The 27221-nt window shown below is 38.7% G+C and overlaps 1 protein-coding gene across 1 annotated transcript; it reads left to right on the top strand.

Moving 5' to 3' along the window:
• Positions 1-3569: 3569 nt before the first annotated feature.
• Positions 3570-20302, top strand: si:zfos-911d5.4. The gene is made up of 7 exons (XM_038736198.1): positions 3570-3733; positions 4110-4240; positions 4572-4672; positions 5454-5602; positions 6720-6948; positions 8091-8311; positions 18904-20302. Exons 2-7 carry the CDS (start codon positions 4122-4124, stop codon positions 19069-19071), a joined length of 987 nt encoding a protein of 328 aa, XP_038592126.1. The 5' UTR covers positions 3570-3733; positions 4110-4121; the 3' UTR covers positions 19072-20302.
• The last annotated feature ends 6919 nt before the right edge of the window (positions 20303-27221 follow it).

Below are 27221 nucleotides of genomic sequence, written 5' to 3'. Positions count from 1 at the left end.
CTTTGTAATAATGTTGTTTTAACATGTTGTCCTCCTCAGCACTTATACAGTTGGTGTTTATGCTGTCTATCAGCAGCTAGTTGGGGTCCTTTTCCATAGTGAGAGCCCGGCTGGTTCAGCTCTGCAGGCTGAATGGATCAACTCTTCACTGCCAACGATTGCACCAGGCAGGTAGCAAAGGGGCCAGCCTGCATCAATCAACTTAGTTAGAGGGCTCTCTCTATAATTGCCATCTACTAGAATATGTGGCACGAGGGGTACAACGCTATTTTCAAACATGATGAAATGGCATCAAGGCCTCCTTTCACATCCAGTGATAATTGGACAATTAAACTTTAGCATACAAATTACCTCTTCGTATGGCATAACTAATTACTGAGGCAGGCCAGTCACAAAGGCTCTCCAAGGCCGATAAAACAGTTTTATACACTTTCACGCTTCATTTTTGAGCCCAGGTTTAACTGAGTTTATTATATCAGTGGGATATAATAAGCTGTCTTTTTGTTAGTAATTTTGCATTGAGCAATTTAGCAAAAAACAACCCCAAAAAGGGTTATTTCACCTCGTCTTATATTGTAAACCTCTTTTCAGCACCCATGTTTTTTCAGGTGAAATGGCCCTAATTATACAGGTGATTGAGACCCAGGAACATTTTCAGACCATTTAGTTCAGCTCATCCAGCTCCAACCCCTATTAAACATCTCGATTAGACAGGATTTAAATCACCTGGTTTGATTGGGGCAGTTAAGCTCTTTATACTCTTCACTGTAAAATGCTAATTCTCACTGAAACTAATGGACAAGAAGCCTCACAGAGCATATGGAGAATCTCTCATATAAATAATTCAAAAGAAATGAGCAAAAATTAGTGAGCAGAGCATCAGTGATGTCATGTGGCCATTACTTCTGCAAATTACATATTTGATTTGAAAGATTGAAAATGGAAATATTGTCAGTGTGAAAAATTATGATATTCTTTTTTACAATGTTAGAAACTGAATATCTGCTTGTGCATGATAGTCAGATTCATAAAATTACAAATACATACATACTACTATGGTCACTTTGCCCTGTATACAATAGAAGCTAGGCCCCCCAAGTATGAACTCAGATGCCTTACTACACTTTAGAGGGGACCTGAAAACCCTCAGCAACTCCTCACATACACAGCGGAGCTCTTCAGGTGCATTACGTGAAAATGACATTAACACTGACAATAGTAGATGCAAGGCTTCAGGAACCACTTGAAGCATGCAGTGGATCTGAAGAGGGCCTATATTTCAGTCCATGACAAAAGCCTGAAGACATCAACATGGATCTTGCAGTAGCAGTATATATAATGACACCAAAAACACTTGCTAATCCCTCTGCGAGTTACTACTTTTGAGTAGTTGGTGAGCCTAGTGCCTAAAAGAACATAAAATGTTGTCAGGGTAAGGTTTACGTGATACAAGTTTGGCATCATAAAATCCTCCTTGGTGGACAGTCAGAGATGAGAGATTATGAATTTGATATTAACGCCAACCGAAAAGGCCAAACTAGGAGAATGACGCACATTTAATATATAAATGTGGCTGCACACACACAAGTCATTTGCAAGTTCCAATACAAGATGATTCAATGTGTTGATACGTCAAGGCAAGAGATGAAAATGATTGGAAATATATCATGAGGCGGTGATTGTAGACAATATTGAACTGCACAAAGAAGCTTTTGTTCTAGAATTCCTGCATCAGTTCAGCTAGTATTGCCTCTGCTTTAATTTAATATCTATTTATTTTCCTCCATTGTATGGGTTTTATTGAGGTTGCGCCTGCCTTATCGCCCCGATCTCAGCCAGAAGTGAAGGTCAGGAGAGGCAGAGTGCCTCTGTTTATTGGCTTCCATTGAGCCTATATGAGCTGATTTGGCTATCTGTCCTTGATATTAAGTTCTTTCATAGTATTTTGTGCTATCCGGATATTGTTTATCACCACATTGAGATATTCAACGTGTATTTACTGCTGAATTAAATATTCTTCATCACTTTTGTAATATCCTCTCCGTAGGCTCATGCAGGATGTGAGAATCCTGTTGGATGTGCCAGCAAATTCTTAGTAGACTATCTATGAGTGCAGGGGGGAAAAACACAATATATATTTCATCAGTGTCCCCCCATATGCTATGAAATGTAAAATGTTATTATTTTCAGCCTCTCTACATTATTGTGATGAGTCTGCTCTTTGTACTATCAAGGGTCACCTGTAATTATGATTTTATTCATTAATTCACCTTCATCTTGCACAGCTATATCTTAAAATTAACCATACATCTTAGAATTAATTAATCATTATTAAGTTATATAACTAGAATGCAATGTTGAGCCAGCTCTCTGAAGTAATCTATATTTTTCTTTTAACGCCAGACTGGAAAATGTCAATACTATCCCTTATCTACATTCCAGTCCCAATCCTAGTTGTTTGTGGAGGCACATATTGATCAGATATGAGGAGAAGTGATCAAATATGTAGCTCTTGGCACTGAACTAAGAATACACACGCATTGGGCTCCCCAATGATTCCTATTCTTCTAGTATTAAAAACTGCAGTAATTTTAAATGTTAAATTCCATAATGATTTATGTCAAAAAGAAATCCCTAACCAACCAAAGTCTTGCATATCAGGATAATTAATCAAGCAAGTAACAAACATTCCCCAGATGTAAGCTCTTCAAGCACATAATCACCAGGCACACACACCTTTCACGAGTGCATGCAGCCTTTTTCATCTGCATATCAAAAGTTGATTTTACAGCAACATGAAATCCAGCTAACTTTGCACCATTGCAGCACAAACAACACTGGATTTTGATTAATGTTTGGTGTTACCATAATGCAGTTTTGTTGAATATACTTATTCAGTGGTAGACTGTTGACAATTTTCTGTTAGTACTTCCCGAAGTTTTTTGGAATCTAAGTGAATTCAAACAAATTGTTACTGATATTTGCTCGGATGACAATGAATTTCATTTTCAATGTTAGCACAGGTGTGAAGTAGCCAACGTATAAACTTAGTATAAGTGAGTTGTGGTATAAAAAAGTATTCATCAACCTCCAACTTTTAATTACCTCTGACAAAGAAGGATTTTAGTCCCCCCCCCCCAACTGTGCAAAATCCATCTGCTGATAAAGATCATGTGATGTGATCAAAAGCTCCACCTTTTAACACTAATCTCCAATCTTCATAGCATTACTTTTAACACTTGAGAACTGCAAATACTTGTTTACATTTACTTACATACAAATTGCTTGTACATGCAGCCTACGTGTAGGCTACTTATGTGGGAGTATTATTCCACTGTGGTGTTGAGTATTTCTTCCACCACTGGTTCTCAGTCCAAAGCATCATCTGGACATCACGTGAAAATAACAGGAATCGTTCCCTGAATGCATCATGCAAACACTTCAGGGGATGGGTGACGTGTACGACGTAACGTCTCTGTGGGCGAAATACGATGCTGCAGGTGGTGCACGTGGTCTGTTGTTTACTTCTTCCAGGAACGCTGGAAGTGCTGCTGGAGAGGAGGAGGAGGAGGGGGCGGTGGTAAAATTGTGAAACAGCGTTCCTGGATAGAGTTACGTTGCTCAGCATTTGGAAAGAGACCCTTAGACCGACATTAACGCCGGGAAAAATGTCGAACTGAATTCCCTAATAATTCCTCTTGAAAGCCTCTATAAACAGCGCGAGACTTCAACAGTATGTATTGTTTTGTTTTAGGGCTCTTTCGAGTTCAGCATGCTGTGTGGCGTCTTTCCTCTGTTTTCTCTTCACAGGGTCCTGAAGTTCAAGTTCACGCATTCAAGTGTTGTCAACAAAGTTGTAAAGCCTTAATGTATCAGTTAGCATGCTTTTGGGGAATCACAACAATGCTGAAGCAATGGAAACGTTGTTTTCCATTGAATTTGTTTAGCTAAAATTAGATTCAGCTAAAAAAAACACACTGGATTGAGGAGCTGTAGAACAACATGTTAAATATAGTTTAAACACCATATTGGCATCATTTGACAGTACTGGGGGAAGCCACACAACTGAACCTATGTAATTTATGCAAATTTACTGTGTTTGTTTTCAGATAAAGACTAGAATGCCTCAACTTCGAAGCCTGTTCACCCAGTTTCATCTCAGCTCCAAAGCTTCAGAAAGTGCTCGAGGCCAGAAGCTACATCAGACACCAACACTACCTGATTTTTTACAACATGTCAGGTAAATATAGTGTAACCTAAAGATGCATTAATAAATATTTTATATTACTGTATTTATAACTGTATGTAATATGAAAGGGATTGCTTGTAGTAATGAATCCAGTGAGAATTATCCCTGTGGTTCCCCATTGCTCTACAGAGAGTTTTAGCGTCTTTCAGCTCATTGTTTTGGTTTTATGGCCACCACTACTGTTGTGCTCTCTTCAACCTTTTTTTCAGCTGCAGTAATAGTAAAAGCTCTGATAAAAGTTCTAAAAACATTGGCTACCTGCCCTTCTTTTGTACAAAATCTAACTGGATATTCTCTTATTTCTGTGTACTGTTCACTATAGGAGACTCACCGGCCTGAGAAAGGAGGATGTTTACTGCAATCTGCGTATCCCCGACCAGTTTCAGAACACCAAAGAGGATATCAACATTGTTATCCTTGCAAGTTGGTATCTAGAATAAAATGGCATTTTTATGATACAAATGGGCAATCAATCAATACTGATATTGTGGTATAGGATTCAATACCATCTGAACGTAGGTTTTTAGAATATTGAGATATATCTTAAATTTACTTTTTTCTTTAAAGCTGAGTTACATTTAATTTAACTGTGAATTGTTCTAATAGGCTTTTTTCCCCCCGCAGACATCTTGTCTTGTCATAGTAGGAAAAACACAGGTGTCAGTAATAGCATTAATGATGGCTCTGTTCTATACAAGTGTCCCAGTAAGCCACAACAGTTTTCTTATTGACAGTGAGCCAGCAAGCACAATACCAGGACCCTGCAACTGAAGCAGCTATATGGAATTCAGACATCCTTAATTTTATGATTTACCCCTGAGCTTTTCTTCGTGAGCCAAAATGTCTTCATATTCACAGTACAGATTTGTTTGAAAGTGTTCCGAAAGCACAGATGGTGATTAACACTATAAATATTTCTGTATTGGGGTATTTGTTTTAAAGTTTCACTTTACTTCAGTTAATACAGCCCAACGCTTATTCCCATGTATTTAAACAAAAATCTATATTAATCTATTTCCAGAAAATGTTTTATGTCATAATATATATCGCTATTGTGATCTAAAATTACATAAACTGTGTCAGAAGATTTGATCAATTTTGCACTGAGGCCTTAAGGAAAAAAATTTCTACAGTATATGGGGTATTGTTCAGCTCTTCAGAGTCTGTATATCTTCAGTAATGCCTTTCTTTGCTTTTTACTAAGGCCAGGGGATCTTCTGCATAGATGTAAAACCCTGGAGAGGCATAGTGTCCGCTCACCACCAAAACTGGCAAGTGCAAGTGAAAGAAGAGGACCAAAATTTTACCAATACCTGCATTGAGCAGACTGAAGATCCCCTCAGAGCTATCATGGTAAAAAGACACATTTAGCTGAAATGTTGAAATACCATCATGGGAACCTAAATGTCAAACTGTCTGGCACACTTGTGTCCAAGGTCCCATCAATTGTCCGGAACATTGTTTTCACCCAAACTCTAGCTGGGTTAAGAGATTCTGAGTCACCATAACAATTTATATGGAAATTTCAAACACTACAGCGGGCTTCCTTAACTTCACAAGTGGCTGCTCTTCATTTGAAATGCCACAATTATGTTCACAGGGAGGGGGAAAGCAGGCAGGTGCCTAAACACAGCTGTCACCTTATGGGCCTGGGTCTGTTAGGAGTCATTCATTTCCATCTCTATAGATGCTCAATTTTGACAGGGAGCTTGACAGAAGAGTCTGATGGCAAACACACACTGCATTATTTAAATAGTTCTGCTTGAATTGGACGTATTAACTTCATTATTCTACACAAAGCAAATACAGCTCTGCCGTCTGTGCCAATTTAAAGTTGTATATTTTTCTTACAATGGGTCGATTATAGAAACTGAAAATTGGATTTGTGTTTTAGGTCATTATAAAAGTGTTAAATACTGAGGTAACTGGTGTGAATTTACAGAGAGCACATGCTGACAAATTTATCTTTTCTTGATGAATAAACTATCAGGCTTGATTGAACTAATGCTGAAACAATTAGTCGATTAATTGATTAGTCTATAAAGAGAAAATGTGTTTTTGTTATAAGATTGTAAATTTAGTATCTGTGTTGGTTGGTTGGACAAAGCAAGCTACAGCCATCACTGTGGGGCTCAATAATAGGTACTGAGTCTCTGTAAGAATACCACAGCAATACTTTTAGGTACACTTTGTCATAAAGAATACAAACCATTTTTTCTACAAAACTGGCTTTTAATGTAACAAAAAAATCAAAACCGTCTATAAGCAGAGAAATTATTGTTCAAATCAGGGACTGCATGACAAAGTAAACAAGACTAATCTGACCAGAAATTTAGCTCCAGCTGTCAGTACTTGACAATTGAATTGGTACCCTGGCCTAGTGACTAAATGATTTATCCAAAACTAATTGAGAGATTATCAGTAATGAAAATAATCATTACTCGCGTATGCGTAAATTCTTCTCCCCTAGACCAAGACTGCTAACTTGTGTGGCCATTTGAAGAGGAGTGGAGTGTCTGTGCGCCAAAGCCTCTTCTTCCCCAGGGTTGTTTTCCTCTCTCCAGACTGCGAGCTGGATGAGGAGCTGAGGAAGAGGAGGGAGCTTGTCCCCCACAGCCAGATAGACGACTTCCTCATATCTTTCAGGGAGGGCTACATGGCCTGGATATCAGATGCGCTGACTCCCTCCTGGCTCTCTGGTAAGTGGCTTCTTAAAAGATATACATAGGTACTTGAAGGATTCAGTTGTTCTAATACACTGTAAGAATCGCTGTCTATGCATGTTAATTTTTGTCTATTAGAGTCCTAAAACATCAAGGAGTTTGCTAGTGCAGACCGTTTGTTTTAACCTGGTTCTAAATCAGCTTGTATCAACAAAAGACAGAATGAAACAGACTGCTTTCCCAGTATAAAAGTAACACTAGAATTTTGTCAATTCACCCTCTTTTAAATACTAATCCACTTGTTTCAAGCATTTCTGATTATCAGAGTTGTTTTCTTGATTATAGTGTAGTGGTCCACCTTATTACCTCCGCAGGAGGTTATGTTTTTGATGCCATTTGTTTGTCTGTCAGCAGGATTACAGAAAAACTACTGGCCCGATTTTAATGAAACTTGGTGGAAGGGTGTAGCATTGGCCAAGGAAGAATTCGTTACATTTTTGAAAGGGAGCCGAATCACGGGGAGGATGCACAAATTATTTTTCACTTTCATTGAATTCACATGAATGTGTGCCGAGACTAAACATACAACAAAACATAACATCCACCTCAAACATAACTGTAGAAACAAATGCAGCAGGTATGTAAGAAATAATCAGTCAGGAATTTGATTTTCTAACCTGGAAGTACATAATAAATGCACAGTTGAGATGATGAAGCTTCAGCTAGATGCAACCATATTTTGACATACTGTACAGTTTTGGAAAAATAGCCATACATGCATAGTGGTTGCTCTTGCAGATTTGCATATCATGGACAAGACTGGGCTATTGGCCTTGGCGGAGGTCTGCCGTGTCTGTGATCTGCGTTGTTTCATGTTAATGATGTTCATTTCAAGATTTTCGAAACAGACGATTTGGAAACAAGGTGCAGACTTTGAATCGCAACCTTTGTTGTGTGTCATCCCATCTCTCTCTCCCCTAATTTATTGTCATCTCTCTTCTGATAAGTCTCGAAAAAAAAGACATAAATTGCCCAAAAATACAAAAAAAGATTTTTTAAGATAATGCGACTTTTAGGACTCAACAACTTGACTTTACATGCTTTTCAGTGTAACGAATCCAGCATAGAATGGAGACAGGTGAATGTTACCAGGTCAACTTGTTATTTTTGTCTTGCAGGTCATCTGTCGTACAGGCAGATGGAGTCAGTGCGGGAGGTCCTGAGGAGGGTGGGAACGTGGGATCTGGTGCGGCTGCACTGTGGCGAGCAACTGAAAGGAGATTACCAAGGCTGCCAGTACATCGCTCTCAACCGGCAGGAGACAGACATGCTCGAGTTTTCCCGAGTCAAGACCCTGTCAGCTGATTCGCTGTGGGCCCTCCTAGGACACGTTCCTCAGGTCAGTCCAACGCACTGGCTCTGATGAGCTACCAGGACCAGAGGTACAGTCTGTAAATGAGGGTTGAATGAACCAGAAGACCAGCAGGTGGCAGTAGTACTTTATTACTGTCTCACTCACTCACCTGTTCCTTGCTTGTTCTGGGAACTGGAAAAACAAAGGTTTGATTTAGGCTGACGACTGCAGAGGATGACAGCAGCTTTACACTTATTTAAAAACCAATTAGGGACATTTTTAATTTTAAAAAGCTGTGGATATATAGGCACTGGATAAAGTGATTACAATACTATTTTGGTCAAGAGGCATCCAATTCAAGGACATTTCAGGTTTTACTTTTTCAGAGAGATTTATTTATTCATAAGGAAAGCAATTCAACTTTATAGTAGTCCTTTAAATAAAAAATAAAAATCTGTATTTCACAATCTATGAAAAGCAGAACGGGGCTTTTAAAAACGTGTTTGGCACATGTTCCTGTCACTCTAGTGTGTTCTCTCAGATCATTTCCATGAAAACACCTAGTGCTAATTACTACCTTGGTGGCATGAAAGGAAATCCACCGTGGCGATGAATGTAAAGGTTGTACTATTGTTGATATAGAGTGATTATATACATAAAATGATTTGTTGAGTTGTTTTGTTAGATAAAAGTATTCACTAAAATTGAATTATTTTTGCCTGTTCGACGGTGCTTCAGTGCAGCTTGTTAGAGTAATTTGTTGAATGAATGTTAGACAGACAAAGGTCAGAGCTCTTAAGGTCCAGTGTGTGAGACCTCTGGTCAGCATCCATTACAGATTTCACACCCACTTTCAGCATCCAGACACTCTGGGCTTTCCTTACAGACTCCGCTTTTTAGTACTCCCACCCCCCACCATCCACACTGTATGTACTCTTCCCCTCTTGCCTCCAGCTGCTGTGTATTTGATACATGACCCAACAATCATTAGACAGTCTCCAGTGGGCCCTTTTCTCGCCCAAGGGGACACACACGACGACAACAAAATATATTATTTTCAAAGAAATATCTGTAAATGGAGGCAATGTGAGGTGACCCCCCCACCCTTATTTCAAAAACAGATGTGAATTTGATTATATATGGCAAGTATTCTGCTATGGTATCTATTTTACCCACTTACTGTGTTCAAATAAAATTAACAAATCTGTCTATTTGTTTCCCATTATCAGATTCCAGTTATTCAGCTGTAGTAACCACCAGGAAAAATAGATGTTGCCATTGGATTTTTACATTATACTTAAGAAAAACATTATTTTGCTTCTTGAGACTCCATGACTGTGGCACACACTCTGTCTTTAGAGAAAAAAAAAGATCTTTGCTTGTGTGCAGCAGCTGCGAGGGGAAGCTTGGAGGGGTGGCAAAGAAACTTGATAGCTCCCCCAGGCGTATTTTCAGAGCCCAGAAATAATGCATCCTTTTGATTTGTTACTTGTAAACACACAGGATAGAAGATCTGCGATATGACCCACAGTTTCACTCAGGCATCTGTTTGGTTGTAAGAAATGGCACCAGATGCATCCCCAAAGCCACCGTGGAAGCACTAGGTGTGTTTTCTGTGGGCTCAGTCAATTACTCTCCGGTAAATGGGATGTCTACATGTCCCCAAAGTGGAGAATGATTGAGTAGAGTGGCTGTAATTTATTAATTATGGTCTATATTCTTAGACCACGATTCTGGCTTCATTCAATTTGTATGGATTGAGGGGTAATTACGGTGTGTGTGTGTGCACAAGCTTGTGTGTGTGTGTTAGGGAGAGAGCGAAAGAGCTAAAGATCTATTCATGTCATAATTTCAAGTGCAGGTTACTTAAGTTGTTCATTTTCATGACATCTCATATTCTGAAATTTGACTGTTTCATGAGGTCTTTGTACCAGTTTATACAATGAGGTTTATTCAGGAGGAGCAGAAATGGAGCCCCTGTGTTTAAAGAAAGTCTCCTTACTCTCGGTCAGCATATAGAGTGTCTACTAATTGCATAGCTGAGAAACAACAATTGAGTTCCTTCGACCGTAACATGACTACACCACCACTGTCAGCTGATTAATAGAGGCGAAGCCACCAGGAAAAAAGCTGCAAATTCACCGACAACATCTCGGCTGACAAATAATCAGACCTCGGTTACTGGAGATACATCTCGTCTCTCTGACTGGCTACAGATTCCACACAGATGTAGCTTGTTAATTTAACTCCACACTAACATTCCTCTCTGTTTGGCCATCTCCCAGGCAGCACGTGTCACGGGCCTGTAATGGACAGGCTGGTGAGCCTGGTGCTTAGCACAGAAAAGGCAGAGAGGGGAGACATCAACCGCTTTGTGGTGATAATGAATGGAGGCACACAAAAGGCCAGGAGCTGGCCATTTACAAAGCCTGCAAATTCTGCTGCCTAAATAGCTTTTTGGTCTCTCTTTCTGTAGAGAAAAAAAGTATTTAGCCATTTAAAGAAAATATATGGAGTTCCCATTACTGTTTGTTATAAATCATGTATAATATAGCAATAGCAAATATAGCAGATTCTTATGTATGCTGTATAAAATGTAATTTGCTACACAAAAAATTCTAAATGAACATGGCAGTGCCTGTAATTTCTCTGACAGCCTCTGCACTACCCTGCATTATCAGTTAGCAGACACAAACCAAGAAAATTATACTTTAATTTATCAGATTGTCACTCCTGTAGAGTTCACTGTTCATCAGGTTCATCAAGTACCCAACTTACCTTGGTGGAAGGATGATTTCTGCTCTAAAGACAAGTTACAAAAAAAGTTTTCTGAAGGATATCCCGGAAAGAAAAGATCTGTTAGTTGCACAGCATTTTTCAACAAAAATGGAAATTGTGGGAAAATTACCAGGATATTCAGATTTCTGTAATTGCAGCATTGCTCTCGAAAGGAAACTGGAATTGGAAATAGTTTGCACCAGAGTGTGTGTAGGAAGCTGCAGAGGAAAGCTAACCATGCAATTACACATGAGAAGAGTGCTGCCGAATTGTCTGTAATGAACTAGTGAAGACACCAGCACTTGTACAGTGGAAGGCAATGATAAAAGCTGCCTTGTAATAGCGTGTGATTAAACTTGGTAAAATCAGTTTTTTCACTCGAGCACTAAGCCACCGTGAAGAGTCCTGTGGAGAGATTCTGCATCTGTCAATTTGAAGATGACTCAATGTGTTTCCTCCAAATTCATCACCCACCGTGCAATACCAGTCATTTTAAAGGGCTCTTCAAGCGCTCTTTTGTTAATTTAGTTAAACATCAACCGGCAGAGTTCGTGTTTTACACATTCCTACTTAACACAGGTGGAGATTGAGTTTCAGTAAATTTGAATACATGTTTAAAATAAAGCTCCAAGCCATTAATATTCATTACAAAATAATTTCTTTGAATGTGAAATGAGCTGTGGTTGTGCAAGACACACAGTAGGGTAATATTATCAGTGATATCCATAAATACTTTATACTGTTATGTTGTATACTGCATGCATTATATGAACAACCAAAAAATCACAAAAGAGGCCTAGCAGATATTATATTTATAAGAATATTTTTATATTAATATACTGTATATCAAGACATTGCAATTAAATGAAAAAAATCTAATGTAGTTGTCAAATTTATATTCAATGCAATGAACTGTGTTCATTTGTGATGCTTTACATCAGATGAAACAGATCAAATATGCAAAAACGAATATCTGATTTTGTCAAGTTAAATTTGATAACAGAATTCTGTAAAACGATAACATATGTAGAGCTGCAGCGATTAGATAATTAGCCAACCGACAGAAAATTAATCTTTAACAATTTTGATGTTTGCTTTTTCAGTTTTTCATAATTTTTAAATCAACTAAATCAACTGGTTCCACACCTACTGGTTCCAGCTTGTCAGATATGAGGATTATGCTACATTCACATGGATTCAGGCAGACAGTAGACGGCACAACCGCAAATCATTATAGTGGAGCAGGACAGTAAAATTAGGTGAGAAGAACAGCAACAGTAACGGTAGACGGCATTGCTGACCAAAGTTAAAATATTTAAACTTTTTGATGAAATTTGCTGCCGGATTTTACGTACTCCTTCACACAAGGAGGAAACCTGGGCTCTCTGGACAATGAGAAGATAATGTTGTTGTTGTATCTCACAGGCAAGGGCAGTTCTCCTTTCACTATTCATGTTGGAAATGACTGAATGACTTTAGGTTTTGGAAGGTGTTGTCTGTCTGCCCTCTACCCTGTCTGGATCTATGTGAATGCATTATTAGATGCTTTTCATTGTCATGTTTGATAGTAAACTAAATATCTGAGTTTTCTACTCTTAGTGGAAAGCACTTTGACATTTTCATGTTGGGTTGTGGGAAACTGTGATTGGCATATTTCACTATTTTCATAAGACAAAATGATATATTGATGAGAAAATAATAGGCAGATAAATCTGTAATGAAAATAATCGTTAGTTGCAGCCATAATGATATGATCATATTTTTGCAATACAGCCCTACTGAAACTCAGTAAATGCTTATATTGAATTATTGCTCAAACTTTTGCAATGGCATATATCTATAGGCTTCATACAAGATTTTTCCTATTAATGATTCTCTGACATCATCCAATTTGGCATCAGATCCGGGATTTACAGAAACTGTCCTTTGCTCACTGGCCAAGATGTTAATTTTATCTCAGTCAGCTCAGCTATTTGTTTTTAGGATTCAGGATATTACAGTCATCCCCATAGTATAGGTTGTAAGATATGATCAATAGGGATTCATGAATAATGAAGAGGCCTAGTGGAGCAGAGACACTTAATTAGAGTTTCAAAAGCCATTCTCGTTAATTGAGGAGAATAAAGGTGGTGAAGTGGACTCAACAGCAACATTAGACTTTTTTTTATGTTACTTTCTTTTTTTTATTAATATTATTATACAGAAAGACCCTCTGTGGCCGCTAAAAAACACCAGCAGGTAATTGGCAACTTCTCACTATTTTCTCAAATTGAGGCATGTTTGTGTTTCACATTTAGTATCATAGTTTATGTGCTCAGCCCATTTCCTCTGGCCACCTGTGAGCAGACTATCGTTCTTTTAATGTGAAGGCTATTAGGCTGCATATCCAGACAGTGTGTGGCCACTGTGTGCAGCAGATACAATATATAATTGACAGCCCTGCCATCTGTTACAGTTATGTGAAATTATGGATAAACTAGTTAACAGACACTTTGGCCCATTGTCTGTTGTTTTGATAATCACCCTTAATAACGGACGGCATCAATATGGTCTTTAAACCTGATTTGGGAGTTAATGGAGTCAGATGGGGGCAGTCAGTGTATGCTCTGGGGGTAATGCTGTTAGAGATGTTCGTAAAGAGCTAATTAAATCAGTCATAGATTGTGCCCTCTCAAGTCAGCCAGACAACCAGACCCATTGAGGAGAAAAAGGAGGGGGATTCATATTTTAACCTCTCGCAGAAAATGCACTTATGGGGATGGAAATAAAGTCAGAGCTGGGTGAATGGATGTAAATGGTTATTGCCAAGAGTCTAATGGCTTCCTGTTGGCTGAGGCAGGTTGGTTAGAAGCAGAGACGTAGCTATTCAGAACTTAACCAGCTGTCTTTTGCGTTCATGACTTTAAACAAATGTAGTTATTGACGTAGATTGTAATGTCACCAAACCAGAGTTTAGGCATCTTAATGGATGGTCCACATCTGGAGCACATACGAGTTCAGTTATGGCGTTTAGTATTTTTAGGCAGGAAGTATTGTAATGATTCTTCAAACAAGCAGTTATTGGACTGATTTACTCTCCTCTTGCACTGAAATGATTAGTCAATTTAATTATTCAACAAATGTGTTGACACAAGTCCACAAGTCATTTATCAAGGGAAAATGTTGAACATTCATTGGTTTCAGATTCTCAAATATGAAGATGTCCTTCTTGTCTCTGGCGTATATCATTGTAAATGTAATACATGTAGGTTTGAACTCTTGGTTGGACAAAACAAGCAATTTGAAGATGTCCTCTAGTGCTCTGGAAACTTATGTGTATTTTTCACACTTTTGTCACATTAAAAAAATGCAAATTCAATACATTGGTCTACTAAAAGAATTAAGTCAAATCAAATTGCTGTGGTCTCAGCAATAATCTATTTGAAACACTGCTGCCACTGTCAAAACATTAATTAACAAAATTCTCCCTAGTGCTAGTGCCAAAAGTTTTGCACAGTTAATTTATTTCCCCTATAAAAGATATTGAATTTTTTGATCTGTTAAAAAGCTTTTTGTTGTTGGATAAACCTATTCAATGAAACCTTACTTTTTGCCTATTATTTAAGAATAATGTTAGATATAATTCTGCTGTCTGTTTTCACATTGTTGGGGAATTAGGATGGTTTTTGATTATTTCATATTTATTTCATAAATAAACACATTGTGGTTTTTAGATCTAATCATATTGAAAAAAGAAAAACAATAATCTGTCCTGAATTGCATCGCGAACTTCAATCCAGCGATTGAAACCCCTCTCAGCAGGTTGTTTAATTTATTCATCCAGTGAGCCAAACCACACAGTGTTTACCTAATTGCCTTGTTAAATCGAGCCGAAATGACAGCGGACCATGTTTGGTCCAATTCCATCACATTTGGCTCGTCGACAGAGATGTTTGTTGCGCCAGAGGTGCGTTACTCAGTGGTTCCTCCCCATGTGTCTGGTGAGACACGGCGTGGAACAAAGAGCCCGTCGTCTGAAGCTGGTGTGGCGTTACACTCATTCAGAGTTCACCTGAAACACTGCACCCATGGCTCCAGGTAACAGCCCCCGCCGAAAGAATCCCAGTGGGGTGCACTGGGATTCTTTGACTTTATCAGGGGAAAAATCTGAACTTTGTGAATGGTAATGCATGCAGGTGGTGACACGTCCCTACCCAATTACACAGATTATTCACGTTTTTCAGACCTGCCAGACCTTTAATCACAAATAATCACATTTATACTTGAACAATTAGATGATGTATAGTGTATAGCCACAACACAAAGTCCATGATGAAAGTTTTATTTTCTAATTAGAAGAAGTAATGTGGGATTTCTGAATTGTGATTGCATCAAACTGGTTAAGATTCCGTGCCATAAACATCCAGGTAGAAGATAAAGAAACCAGCGAGATGGCTCTCAGCTATTTATGAGAAGATGTTTAATTTTTGGAAGGAGAGTGAGCCGCCGTCTTGAGTTTAAGAGGTTAAAAGGTGAACAGTGAACAAGAGGCAGGATTTATGACTATTAGCAGACGGTAAATAAGAAGACAGAGTTTGTCTTGTTGAAATGCGAGAAGTGATGTCATTCACACCACTCTCCCGACACAGAAAGTGAGAGGCTGATCAGGGGTAGACAACGTTAGGTGAGCTCTCAGCCCTTTGTGTGACACCCCAGCCTTAGCCCCAAGGGTCCTGCCCTCACCATGTAGTGTTATCAGCACACATTCAGGCCTGCCTGTGCTTGAAATAGTAATGAGGCTCATACACTTGTGGGCAATTTACAGTCAAAAGTGAGATATTTTTTCGTAACTATTGATCTGTTCATCTTTGCTTATTGAAGGTTGTGCAGCAGTGCATACATACGTACATTTCATCTTAAGTGTAGGATGCAGATTGCACTTTGAATGACATCGTTTTTTCAATGTCAGCAACTCCTTTACACTTTGTTCTTCTACTGTAATTTGGATACAGTATCGTCTATACCCTCAGACACTTGCCTCAAGTGGCTGAAAGGGAAATATGCAGTGACAGTACCTGTTCCTGACACACCACTGCTGAACAACGCCTGGCAGGCAGGTTGTCTAGACCACATAGAACTCCCTTCTTTGAGTTTGTGCCAAAGATTTCATATAATTTCGTTTTTCTCTGGAGCTTTTCTGCTTGCTGAGGTTGACTGTTTTATTTTGTACCTCCATCAAGAAAGCTATGTTTTCAAGCCTGTTTGTTTGTTTGCATGCATGAAGCCTTTTATGTTCTGGTTCTGTAAGACATGGAGGTAAATGTAGTTTTTTATTGTATTTCGTGTTTCAGGGTGAATCTGTTGGTTGGATATGTCCATTATATAAGGCCCAAGTGATTCTCCACCTTCTTGAATTGTTAGTCATCACTGCTCCTACAAGTTTCATAGGTACATTCCCAATAGTATTTTTAGGTAAAGCCTCCAAAGTAATTTTTACCTTTATCATTTTCTAATAATTACTTTCCAGATTGCAGTTATGACTTGCAGTTTACACACGTGTTTAAAAATAAAAAAATAAAATAATGAGCACATAGTGCTATTGCGACAAAATAAGATGTCATATGCTCATATCAACTTGAAGTAATCCTGCGATTACTGATTTATTGAATTGTGCCTTTTGGATGAGAAAATGGAAGAATTTAAATGGCCAATAATTACATTTTGCACAATTCATCCTCCTACAAAGACGTAATATTATCAGACAGGATTTAGGTATTCGCCAAAGAAACCATGGACTGCCAGTCAGCAGGATCATCTGTAAAAATGCGTATATCAATGCAGATTTGGATCTAGATGCAGATTTTTTTGAGGATTGTGCAGTCTTGATGGAAGTAAATATTCTTTTCAAGCTTTGCCACATAGGTATTATGTGTATTTCATAGCCTCTCATGCTGCTCTTGCAATATGAAGTGAATAGTTTTTCTACTTTCTGTCTGGATTTGAATATAATGCAGAACCAGTATTGTGTCTGCACTGCCACAAAGATGGAAGTACTCACCTTTAGTTGTATTTAATTAGTTAATTGCTGATTACCAAGTATTATGTTTGGCTATCATTTGTTAGAATAATTCCTCTCTGATGTCTTTGTGTTGGTTTATGTGCCTTTCTGCCACCAGCTGTCATGAAGCTATTTTTTTCACACATCCCAAATTAATAGACACTCGTTGTGAAGTGTCTCATGCTATTGTAAAACAAGCCATGTGGCATTCGGCCAAGGCTGCAATATAAGACACAATTGTTCCCTTTTTCTCTCTCTTTCTCCCTGTTTTAATGCACAGTAATAAGTAAGTAAATGGTGGAAAGATGTGTGTCTGAAATCGCAGTGGCCTTTGTTGCAGATAATTAGGTTAGCAGCAAGAGTGTGCAGGTGTTGAGGGTGTGCTGTGCGCTAGTGTTGTGTTATCGACTTGCTCATATTCGGAGGCTGTCAGGGGTGTCGCACTTCCCATCAGCCCCAAAGCTCACCAACCTCTTCACTATTAAAATGATCACTTTCAATAGCAGACAAAGGAAAGAGGGAACATATCTAGTGCAGGGTATTTTCCCCACCTCTAATGCTTATCTGCCTTTTGATGTCGGCGTAATAAAAGGCCTATTGGGCTTCCACAATGACCTGCAAAATGGACAAGGGCCGATATACTGGGCTCTGACTGTCGCTACCATTAACTAAAAGGCCCAGACATTATGGAGAGCCGGGGATGAAAGAACATGGAAAAAAATAATAATTGAAAAATTGCCTAATGCTAAAGTGAAAGAAAATGGAACTGTGAAAAGGCACTGTAATATTCTGTTATCCCCTGTAAATGCAGCCAAACAAGAGATGCAGCCAGGCATTCTTTTTGAAATGGATGTGGTTCAATTACCTGCATGTCTAAATCTAGTTAAGGCTTCCATTGTCAGGCTCAAACATAACAGGCAGTTTTGATGTAGTGTTAAAGCGTATTATGCCCTACAACCTACATAAAATCAAGAGAGGTATGACTCTATTCAAGATGTGGAGGGGAATTAAAAAAGCTCACTGTGAAAACAAGGTTAATTTAATATTTATTCGGTTACAGACGGCCGGTTGGATCATAAAAGAGTTGCACAATATATTAGCGGCATTAACAAAAATTTTACCTTTTTTTTTTGTTTGGTTGGTTTTTTTTAAGGTTATTTCAGTGGATGACTAACTGGTTCCTAAGGAGGATCTTTTTGCAATTATCTTCCAATAAAGAAGAAAAAATGTTTTACAATGTTGCAACTGTAATGGACCCCCAAAAGCATGGTCTAGCTAAAGAATGTGTTGATTAAACTGTTAGTTTGCAACAGAAAATTAATCAGTAGCTGTTTTGCTCATCATTTGAGTAATTTTTCTTGCAAAAAATGCCAGTTGAATATCTTAGGGTTGTTGGTCAGACAAAACAAGCAATTTTGGGATTTTAGAAATTTAGAAAAAGTGTTTTAAAACGGTTACTTTTCAGCCAAATTTAGCCCTCATTAAATATATACTTTCAGGGTCAAAATGGACCTCAAGTTTGACACAAATGTTTTTTAACTCATTATTAAACCCAGTCCATCTTCCAACAAGATAGAATCAATAGGTTTATTTGGTTCTTCAGTCTACAAACCCACATCCTAAGCAGCAGCTTGTACACACAGAGGTCAAGTCATGAGTGTCTGTCTTAGCGCTATCCAGAGGTCGGAAGGTCTCAGTCAGGGTCATGATACCAGCAAAAGCCCTGAATATCCAAGAAAAGCACATTGTTTTTAGCCACTTGAAGACACTCTCACTTTATGACCTTAATTATCCGTTTACTTCTCTCTCTCCCACTCTGCAGGTAACAGTTAAAATGTACAAGCGTGGATCTCAGGGCTGGCTGGGTAAATCCCTGAACGCCACCACCACCATCCCCTCCAACACCTTTGTTATCTTCAGGATCAGTGGGGAGGAAGCAGATGCCAAAATTCCAGCAAATGCCATTCATAGCATCACACTGAGCATGTGACTGTATCAGTCAATAAAGAGGATAGCCATCACAAGTATGCAAAAAAAAAGATTGATTTAGCTCAATCCTAATCACATTGTTACTTACTATGCTACTTTAAATGAGCATTTAGAAAAAAAATTTAAAAAGAAAGAACAGAAACCGCCCCAGTTGCCAATTTCCTTCCTCAGTGGCAATATTATGTTAATGAAGACTGTTTCAGACAATTAGCCTGATTAACTTTCTCTTGTTTTGAATTTCTAGGGCTGGCCCACACTTTACACTAGTCATTAATTAATCATTATGTTAGCTGATTCTGTCACATCAGTATTGAAGTGTTTAATGTGTTAATTGTAGCGGTTAAAAACTGCTGGCCTCTAGTATGCAAGGGCCAAGCATGTTACTGCCTCTACGGGTTTAATGGGTAGTGATTTACGGTCTGTTTAGACGGTGTAACTGTAAGGTGCTTTATTAATATGCTCCACCGCACAGAGGAGATGATAACATATTCAAGAGTGCACAGGCGCAGCCGCCAGCCCCATTCATAACTGCGTCTGAGTCACTTTCCATCAGTTACCAGGCTTACTCAGCTGCGCTAACAGCTAGCAATTTTATTTACTGTGCCTGGTAGTGGCCAAAATGAAGTTATTTCCATCAAGATATCAGTGCCTTTAGCTAATGCAATAGAAGGAGCTCTCTGTGTTGATAGTATCTCATAGCATGGCATCTATCTACCTGAAACATCATTACACTATACTCAAGCTCCTCACTTTTTTCAAAGATCATTGGTAGATCTACAAACAGCACTGTGTTGTTTGCATTTTTTAGACTCTGCTTGTTTTCATTTCTTGGTCAACATTGCTTGAATGTGTTTTTATGAATTTATTGTCTTTGCATATTTAAACTTAAGTACTAAAGAGTGTCCTCAGGATTTGTTTTCTCTACAACACTTGACAAACAGTATTGACAATATCAGATGAGATGGATGAGATGGACTTCTGGTACAAGTTTTACTGTAGTTTAATTATACCCAAATATGTATGTTTTCTTAATAAAAAAAAAAATGCAAGCACTTTCAGCATCAAGCCAACTTGAGAATAATGGTTGTTAACCATACTCTTCAGTTGATTGATTTAAGCATGGTTGTTTTATTGATTGGTGTGTGTTTTCTAGTCATGGTATCATTAAGTGTTTTTATGTTTACATGTATTTGTACTGTCTGATCTCATAATAAAAAGATTTGATGATTGAATACCTCTCATAATGATTTACACAGTTTTCAAATAAGGTGGTCTCTCCCGAGTTTCCTTCACTTGATTGCATCCTCCAGATCTGCATTGTGCAAATGATCTATGATATTCAAAGTCATTTGTCACTACTGGGCCACAAGGTTTTTTTTGTTTTTTTTTTAAACCTTGGTGTGGGAGATGGAGGGCATCCATCAACAGCTCGCTCTGCCCTTTGAAAGCATCCAGCACGTCTCCAGTACGGTAAAAGACTGGATATTAGGAATGGATGACTGGCCACAGGGACAATGCAAGCTCTGTTGGGCTGTGTGGTGGCGAGAGGGGAGGGGAAGCTGAGCGGAAATGGACATGGAGATCAGACCAGAACATAGTGTGACAAGGTAACAAGGTAAACTGATCCAGGCTGCAATTCCTCTGTAAACGGAATCAATGAGGGTTCTGTGTGGAAATGGAAATCCTCCTGGATATTGAGTTTAGGTGAATCTATAGCACAACAGAATCAGCTGTAAATATGTAGTTGTTTTCCTTTGTAGTTGTAAGTCATGAAACTTACAGATGGGTTATCCAGACCTGTAGGTCTTAATATGCCGGTACACTACATCCAGGAAGTGAAGAACTAAGTTTTGATCCGGCAGTAAGTCCATGTGTCCAACTTTGACCTCTGGCCGTTCTGCATGGTCCCCAGGGTTGTCAGGTTAGATGACTGGTTTGTTCTTTCCTTTGTTCAAGACATGGAACTGTAGAGCAGCCTGGACATAAAGGACATATTCCTCTCGAATGATGTGAAGTTATGAGTCACTCTCTCATCCACAGCCATTTAGTTCCTGCACCACAGTGCTGTATTCATACAGATCAGTACTCGAGGACACAACTGTTTTTCCTGTCACCTGCTTGCACGCAGATGCAGTCTGACTGCCGAATTTCAGCACTGAACAAACTCAAGGTGTGACCATAATATGTAAACCTTCAGTTTCTGTGATTTTGCTGCTTCAGCTTGACTAGCTCACAGATTGATCCAGTGGAGGTCAATATGCTCTTTTTAACCGTAATATTTTCTGAGATGCAAGCCTGTTTCATCTGTAAAGGGCCCTAGAGATGATATTGTGCTGCACTGAGAGTCTAACCCCATGGGAAAAGCTGTGTTTACTGTAAGTGGGGAAACTGTTAGAAATTACTCTTGGCTCTGATTGCGCCCCTACATAAACACAATGTGAACACCAAAATGCACTGAGACTGTCAGTGCAATAATATTCAGCAGGTTACAATTCTGGACATCACTTTTCATCTCTTATCTACCCATAACCACGCAGCTTCAAATCTCTGTTTTACAAACGTATTTTCCTATATTTTGTAGAATTGAGGATTACTCATAAGGGATTACATTAACCAGAAAGTTTCCATGAAACAAAAGACGCAGTGCTATTCTCCTCTGTATGTTTTTATATACAGTCTATAGTGTGTATGTTTCTGTAAAAACACAACGCTAGAGAATGAATGAGCGTTTATGCCCCTACCCTGTCATGCAGACTTTGTGCGGCCTGGTTCCAGCTCTCAATGAGTGAACACGGCAGCCGGACCGGGACCGAGCACAGCCTCCGAGACCGACAGAGGCCAGTTTGACCACTGGGAATACAGTCCCGAGGTGGTATTCTTGCCCGGTTTGGCTCTTGGCACCCTGGGGCTGAGTAAGGTAATAGAACCACTAACAGCACGGCTAACCGAGCTAACTAGCCACAGATACAGGCAGATAGGCTACAGTTAAAAAGTAAAGCTATCCATCAGGAAGGTCTGTGTAAATCATCTCAATACTGGATTCCCTGTTGGTCTCTGAGGCTGCTGAGCGAGGTTTCGTAGGCCGCTCCCCCTGCTCCAGTTCCCAATCAGGCTCAGCACCCTGCCATCATTCCTGGCTGGGTCCCCCACCCTTGTCCTGAAAACCTTCAGTGCTTCAGTAAGTGTGTAAACACCTTTATACAGTCTATGGTAAACACTAATACTCCCTCTGTGCTCAGATCTCCCAGTACGAGCAGAGTGAGCTAATTTGACCAGTGATTGCACAGCTAACTGAGCTAATAACAGCAGCTTAGGTAGCTTTTAACTAACTTAAGCAACAAGTAAAGTTATCTGTCCACCAGGAAACTCCGTGAATCACAGAGTTGAGGCAGAGCACCTAGGGGACATCAGAGAGAAAACCAGAAAAGTATTTTAGAAATATCCATATTTCTAATATTTCTCCATCCAATACCCACTTTCACCAAAATCAGAGAAAAAAAGTTTTGTTCTTCGGTAGGGCCCGGCCCCAGAAACACTATGCTTCAGCAGCGTCACATTGAGAAATCTGTTCATTGGACACTAAATTAATACAAGTGCAGAATGAGTCATCAATATTTTAAAATGCTTTTCCAAATGACAAACTGTTAAATATCATCAAGAATACCTAAAAAACTAATTTTTTCGTCATGGATGGTCCGGATACAGTGGTGACACTACTATCATAAAAACATTTAAACATGGATTTTGATTTCATGGGAATGGAAAATTTTGTACATGTTTCTCTAAAAATACAGTGAGCAGAAAACACATCGTTGACTCTCACTCTCTTGTCTTAATTTTCCTATTTGGCATTGAAAGTAACTAAAAGTAATCAGATTACATAACTTTTATTTTGTGGTACTTGGATTACTTTACTGATTACATTCTTTAACAAGTAATTTGTAATTGTACCAGATTACATATTTAAAGTAATAATATTTTATCTTGGTTTTTGAGATATCCACCTCTGGGTTTTCTGTCTTCATCACACCCCAATACAATGGAGGTCAACAGAATTATTTCACAGCATTGATAAAATACAGTGCATTTTAACAAGAGTAAAAGTCTGTAGCTATGCTCGTGGCCCTGCTGTATTATGGTTTAGCACATTAGCATGATAACGTCTGCTAATTAGCGCCAAAACAATGTACAGCTAAGACTAAATATCAATCTTATGGTATTCCAAAAAAAAAAGTCAGGGGATCACCAAAGGCAAGAGCATACATCTTCTGCGTACCAAGAATATCTGTACCATATTTCATGGCACTCCATCCAATAGTTATTAAGATATTTAAGTCAGGATCATAGTGGTGGACTGACCGGCATTGCTGTCCATAGCCATGATGCTAGCGTGGCTAAAAACTCAACAGCTAGTATCTTTCCAGAAACAATGTAACTGGTTATCTGGATAATCCAAATACCCTGCTGTCAACAGTTTTCAATCAAACTACTTTACACTAAAGAAATAGTCCCAATAAGAACTGTTGACATTCTCCTTAACTTTGAGACATACATTTTTTTTTCACTTTTTCTTGAAATACCCATTTAGGCCTCTAAATGTTTTTTTTTTTATAATTATTTGATGTTCACAACTCATATATAGGCAATCTATGACAGTGGTGTCACAGGCAGACACGGCTTTATATTAAGAGGTCACAAGCAAAACAGGTTTGGATCACTGACAATAAAACATAGTTAGAGCTGCATAAACTGCTGTGAACATGTAAAAACTTACATAAATACAGGACCCATGATAATATACATACAGTAACTGGATTACACCTGAAAAGACCCTTCTTATCAGCAGTATCCACATAAAGCTGATGTATCAGAAGGTTAAGAGAGCTTATGAGAACAAAAATGCACCAATGTAATATAGTGAAAAATCTTTTAATGCATTTTACAACAGGAAAAGTGTAATTGTGGTGAAAACATAACTACAAGGTACATTTTGCAGGCTTTTATACAGCTACTACAATGTGATGATGAAAGGAGACAGGCTGTCCCTCTAATGCCCACCAACCTCTATTCTGTGATCGCTACTTTACTGAACAGCAACAAAGCTTTCAGAGTGTGAAAGCAGAAGGCTTCATAAGGGATTAAATGTTTTTCCACCTCTTGCAGATGTTCAAAATTAAGTAGGGTACTCAAAAGTATCATTAAGACTCTATTAAATGTTTAGTTATTAATACACTTCAGTGTGTATTCACAAAAAAATTATTAGTGGGCACATGGGTGACAACAGGCAGAGGGCTGCAGAAATTAGCCAGTTTTGAAAAAATCTCAAAAGCAGCACACTTGTTAAAACCCACAGGACAACAAAAGACATACAGGACTGAATGGAATGAAGCTTCCTTGCCAATTACTGTTGCGAACGTGGCCACGGTGGGGCTTTTTGTGCTTCACACAAGCAGTCTTTTCTCCCCTTGTCCCCAGCTATTGAGAGGGATACATTAGCCAGGCGGGATGGATGGAGTGGAGATGAGCAGAGCAGAGCGTTGGCAGTCATACAACTCACTTCATGCCTGGTGTTACAGACCTCTCTTATGACTTCACTCAGTGCTTGCACAAAATGTGATTTTATTTTTTTATTTTTTTTACAATTTTCATTTTCTACCTCCTTTCTAAGACTTTCACCAAAATTCAGACATGTAAAATATCCGCTCACTTTTGTCTTGTTTGGATAAATGGCTGCAATAACATTCATGAGTGGTTTAATCTCTCATTGTGCCATTGAAGCATCTATTTTGAGGTCTGTGGCGGGATAGAATTTATTTCTTAGGAGCTTGTTCTTACTTCAAGCAGCCTTGTTGCTCTTTTCATCCCCCAAACAATCTGCTTTCCCCCTTTTTTTAGGCCGAATTAATATTTTTCCAGAAGCCCCTCCCCCTAAGCATGGTTTTAAATAAATAAACTTGTACTTTTCTTAATGATTAAACATGGTAATTTAAATGTTGTTCACACAATTACATGTAACCTAGACAACCAAAACCCCAACTAATTTTTAATTTAATTCAGCCCAGTTTTAACCTAGACATGTTTTGTCCTGTAGATACTTCCTTAGCTTGGCTTCAACATTATGTGATGTTTTATTGTATTCTTTCCCATACATGCCTCGGGACCACCTCAATGAACGCTCAGCTCTTTATTTTTATGGCAACCCCAGCACGCTCTGCAGGGCCACAGCTACGTGTGGGTAAATGTGCTTCCTGTGACAACTATCAGCAAGGTTAATGCTGCGGATAACAACATCCATCATTCAGTTTCATTAGCGCTGTCCTCTGACCTGTTCCACATAATGTTGTCAAATGTGTCAGGCGCCAGATTATTGGGAGGTATGATGATCAATAGAGAAATAAGAGAGAGCTGTGTGTGTGACGCTGCTGGCATGGCTGCAGAATAAGCCTCCATCCAGCATTCTGTCACAAAACTGAAAAACAAATGGACTAGCCCAGGGCAAGACCCATCAATAATAATATAATGTGTGGATGATGATGCGTTAGAGCCAGACTTCTCAATGCACCGTCGCTCTCTGCGCAGAAACATCACCAGATGAATGCATTGATCTCTGCATTCACATTAGTTTGCTTAATCTGCATTTGAGTCGATGGGACAACACACTGTTTCACTTCACTGAATTCAGAAAAGTTAATAATTTCCAATAATCAAAAGCTGTTTATGAAAGCACCTCTTTTTCGTGTCATTGATTTGACCGTAATATGTGCTGCAGTCACTGATCACTCAGACAGAATGCACTTTATATTCAATAACATAGATTTTTCCCTGCTTAACCACAGGTTGAAGTTTAAACACGCAGGCACAAAATGATATTTACACAACCATAGTAAGTATAGACATTAACTAACAGTAACATTGAACATTTTCAGGTTTTTCATTGAAGCTGTTGTGGGAATGTGGGATGTCTAATTCCACTTCCCAAACAAGATGAGGCAAGCTAGTTATTTATACTTGGTTAAATGTCTTTTTTAAAAACACACATTTTAGTCATGTGTTAGTCATAAGTTGTGCTTTAGCCTCTCTGTGTGCTTTTACTACAGTTATACTTTAAATTATTCAACATTTATTTTATTATTTTATTTTCTATGCATCTTCTTGGTTTTATGGCTTTTTAAAAAGCAATTTGTAACTTGGATTTTAGAAGTTCCCTATAAATAAAGAGATTAACTAAAGAGGCATTTACCACCCTCCTTTAATGTGTTAGAGCCTTTACTGTTGTTTACTGGACATCATTGTTTTTTGTTTTAATTCACCTTTAGCCATTTAGAGCAGTGTTTGCACTGTATCTGTTGTCAATTAATAATTAAAAAAGATGCATTCTCATTCCAGCCTACATATTTGCTACAGTGCTGTGGTAATCCTACATAAACATCCACGGATTCACACATAAACCACTATAATATTACACAGAGCAAGCTAATAGCAGAAAACAATGGTCCCACAACTGCTACCACAATAGCTTTGGTGTAAATGTTCCTGTGTACTGAAAACTGCCATGAGATCACCAGTGTCTTGACCTAAATGTCACAAGGCAATCCAGACAAAAAAGTCATGACAAAATAAGAGACTGCATTTTTTATGAAGCAGAAATGTGAGAAAAATGTAAGAGAAACAAATATACTGTAGATCCACAATGGAGCAGAAATGGCCCATATTGATCTGTGATGTGAAAATGAGGGCCACGCTTGGGTTGATATTCTTGTAACTATAGAACCTGGAGCTGTACTATGTATCAGAACACGGTGTGCACAAGTTTATCAATCTCCACTGTTTTTTCAATGTGTCACCAACACTTAAATGGCTGATAATAGTTGGCTTGAAATTGCATTCTTTAGGGGATTTTGTCCAAAGCATTTAATAAAGCAGGTTGAAATGGATACAAGGAGTCAGTTAAATCTTGCCTGCAGTCACTCAGAGGCACACAGGGAACTTGAGCCTCAAAGATGTGGTGCATTAGTTCTGCTAAGCTAACCGTGAATGCTAATTGCAGGAAGGACAAACTGTAACCCTTGCCCTGTGGCCATGAACCCATTAAACAGCACAGAGGACTTCATAGACATGAAGAGTGTACAAAGAGGCTGGCCTGAAAAGGCC

This window comes from Micropterus salmoides, unplaced genomic scaffold (genome assembly GCF_014851395.1).
Source record: "Micropterus salmoides isolate LMB-PRFRI ecotype aquatic unplaced genomic scaffold, ASM1485139v1 Ms_hic_scaffold_21, whole genome shotgun sequence".
In the NCBI taxonomy this organism is placed as follows: domain Eukaryota; kingdom Metazoa; phylum Chordata; class Actinopteri; order Centrarchiformes; family Centrarchidae; genus Micropterus; species Micropterus salmoides.
Note: the sequence above shows the minus strand (reverse complement) of the source record. Positions and strands in the feature narration are given on the sequence as shown.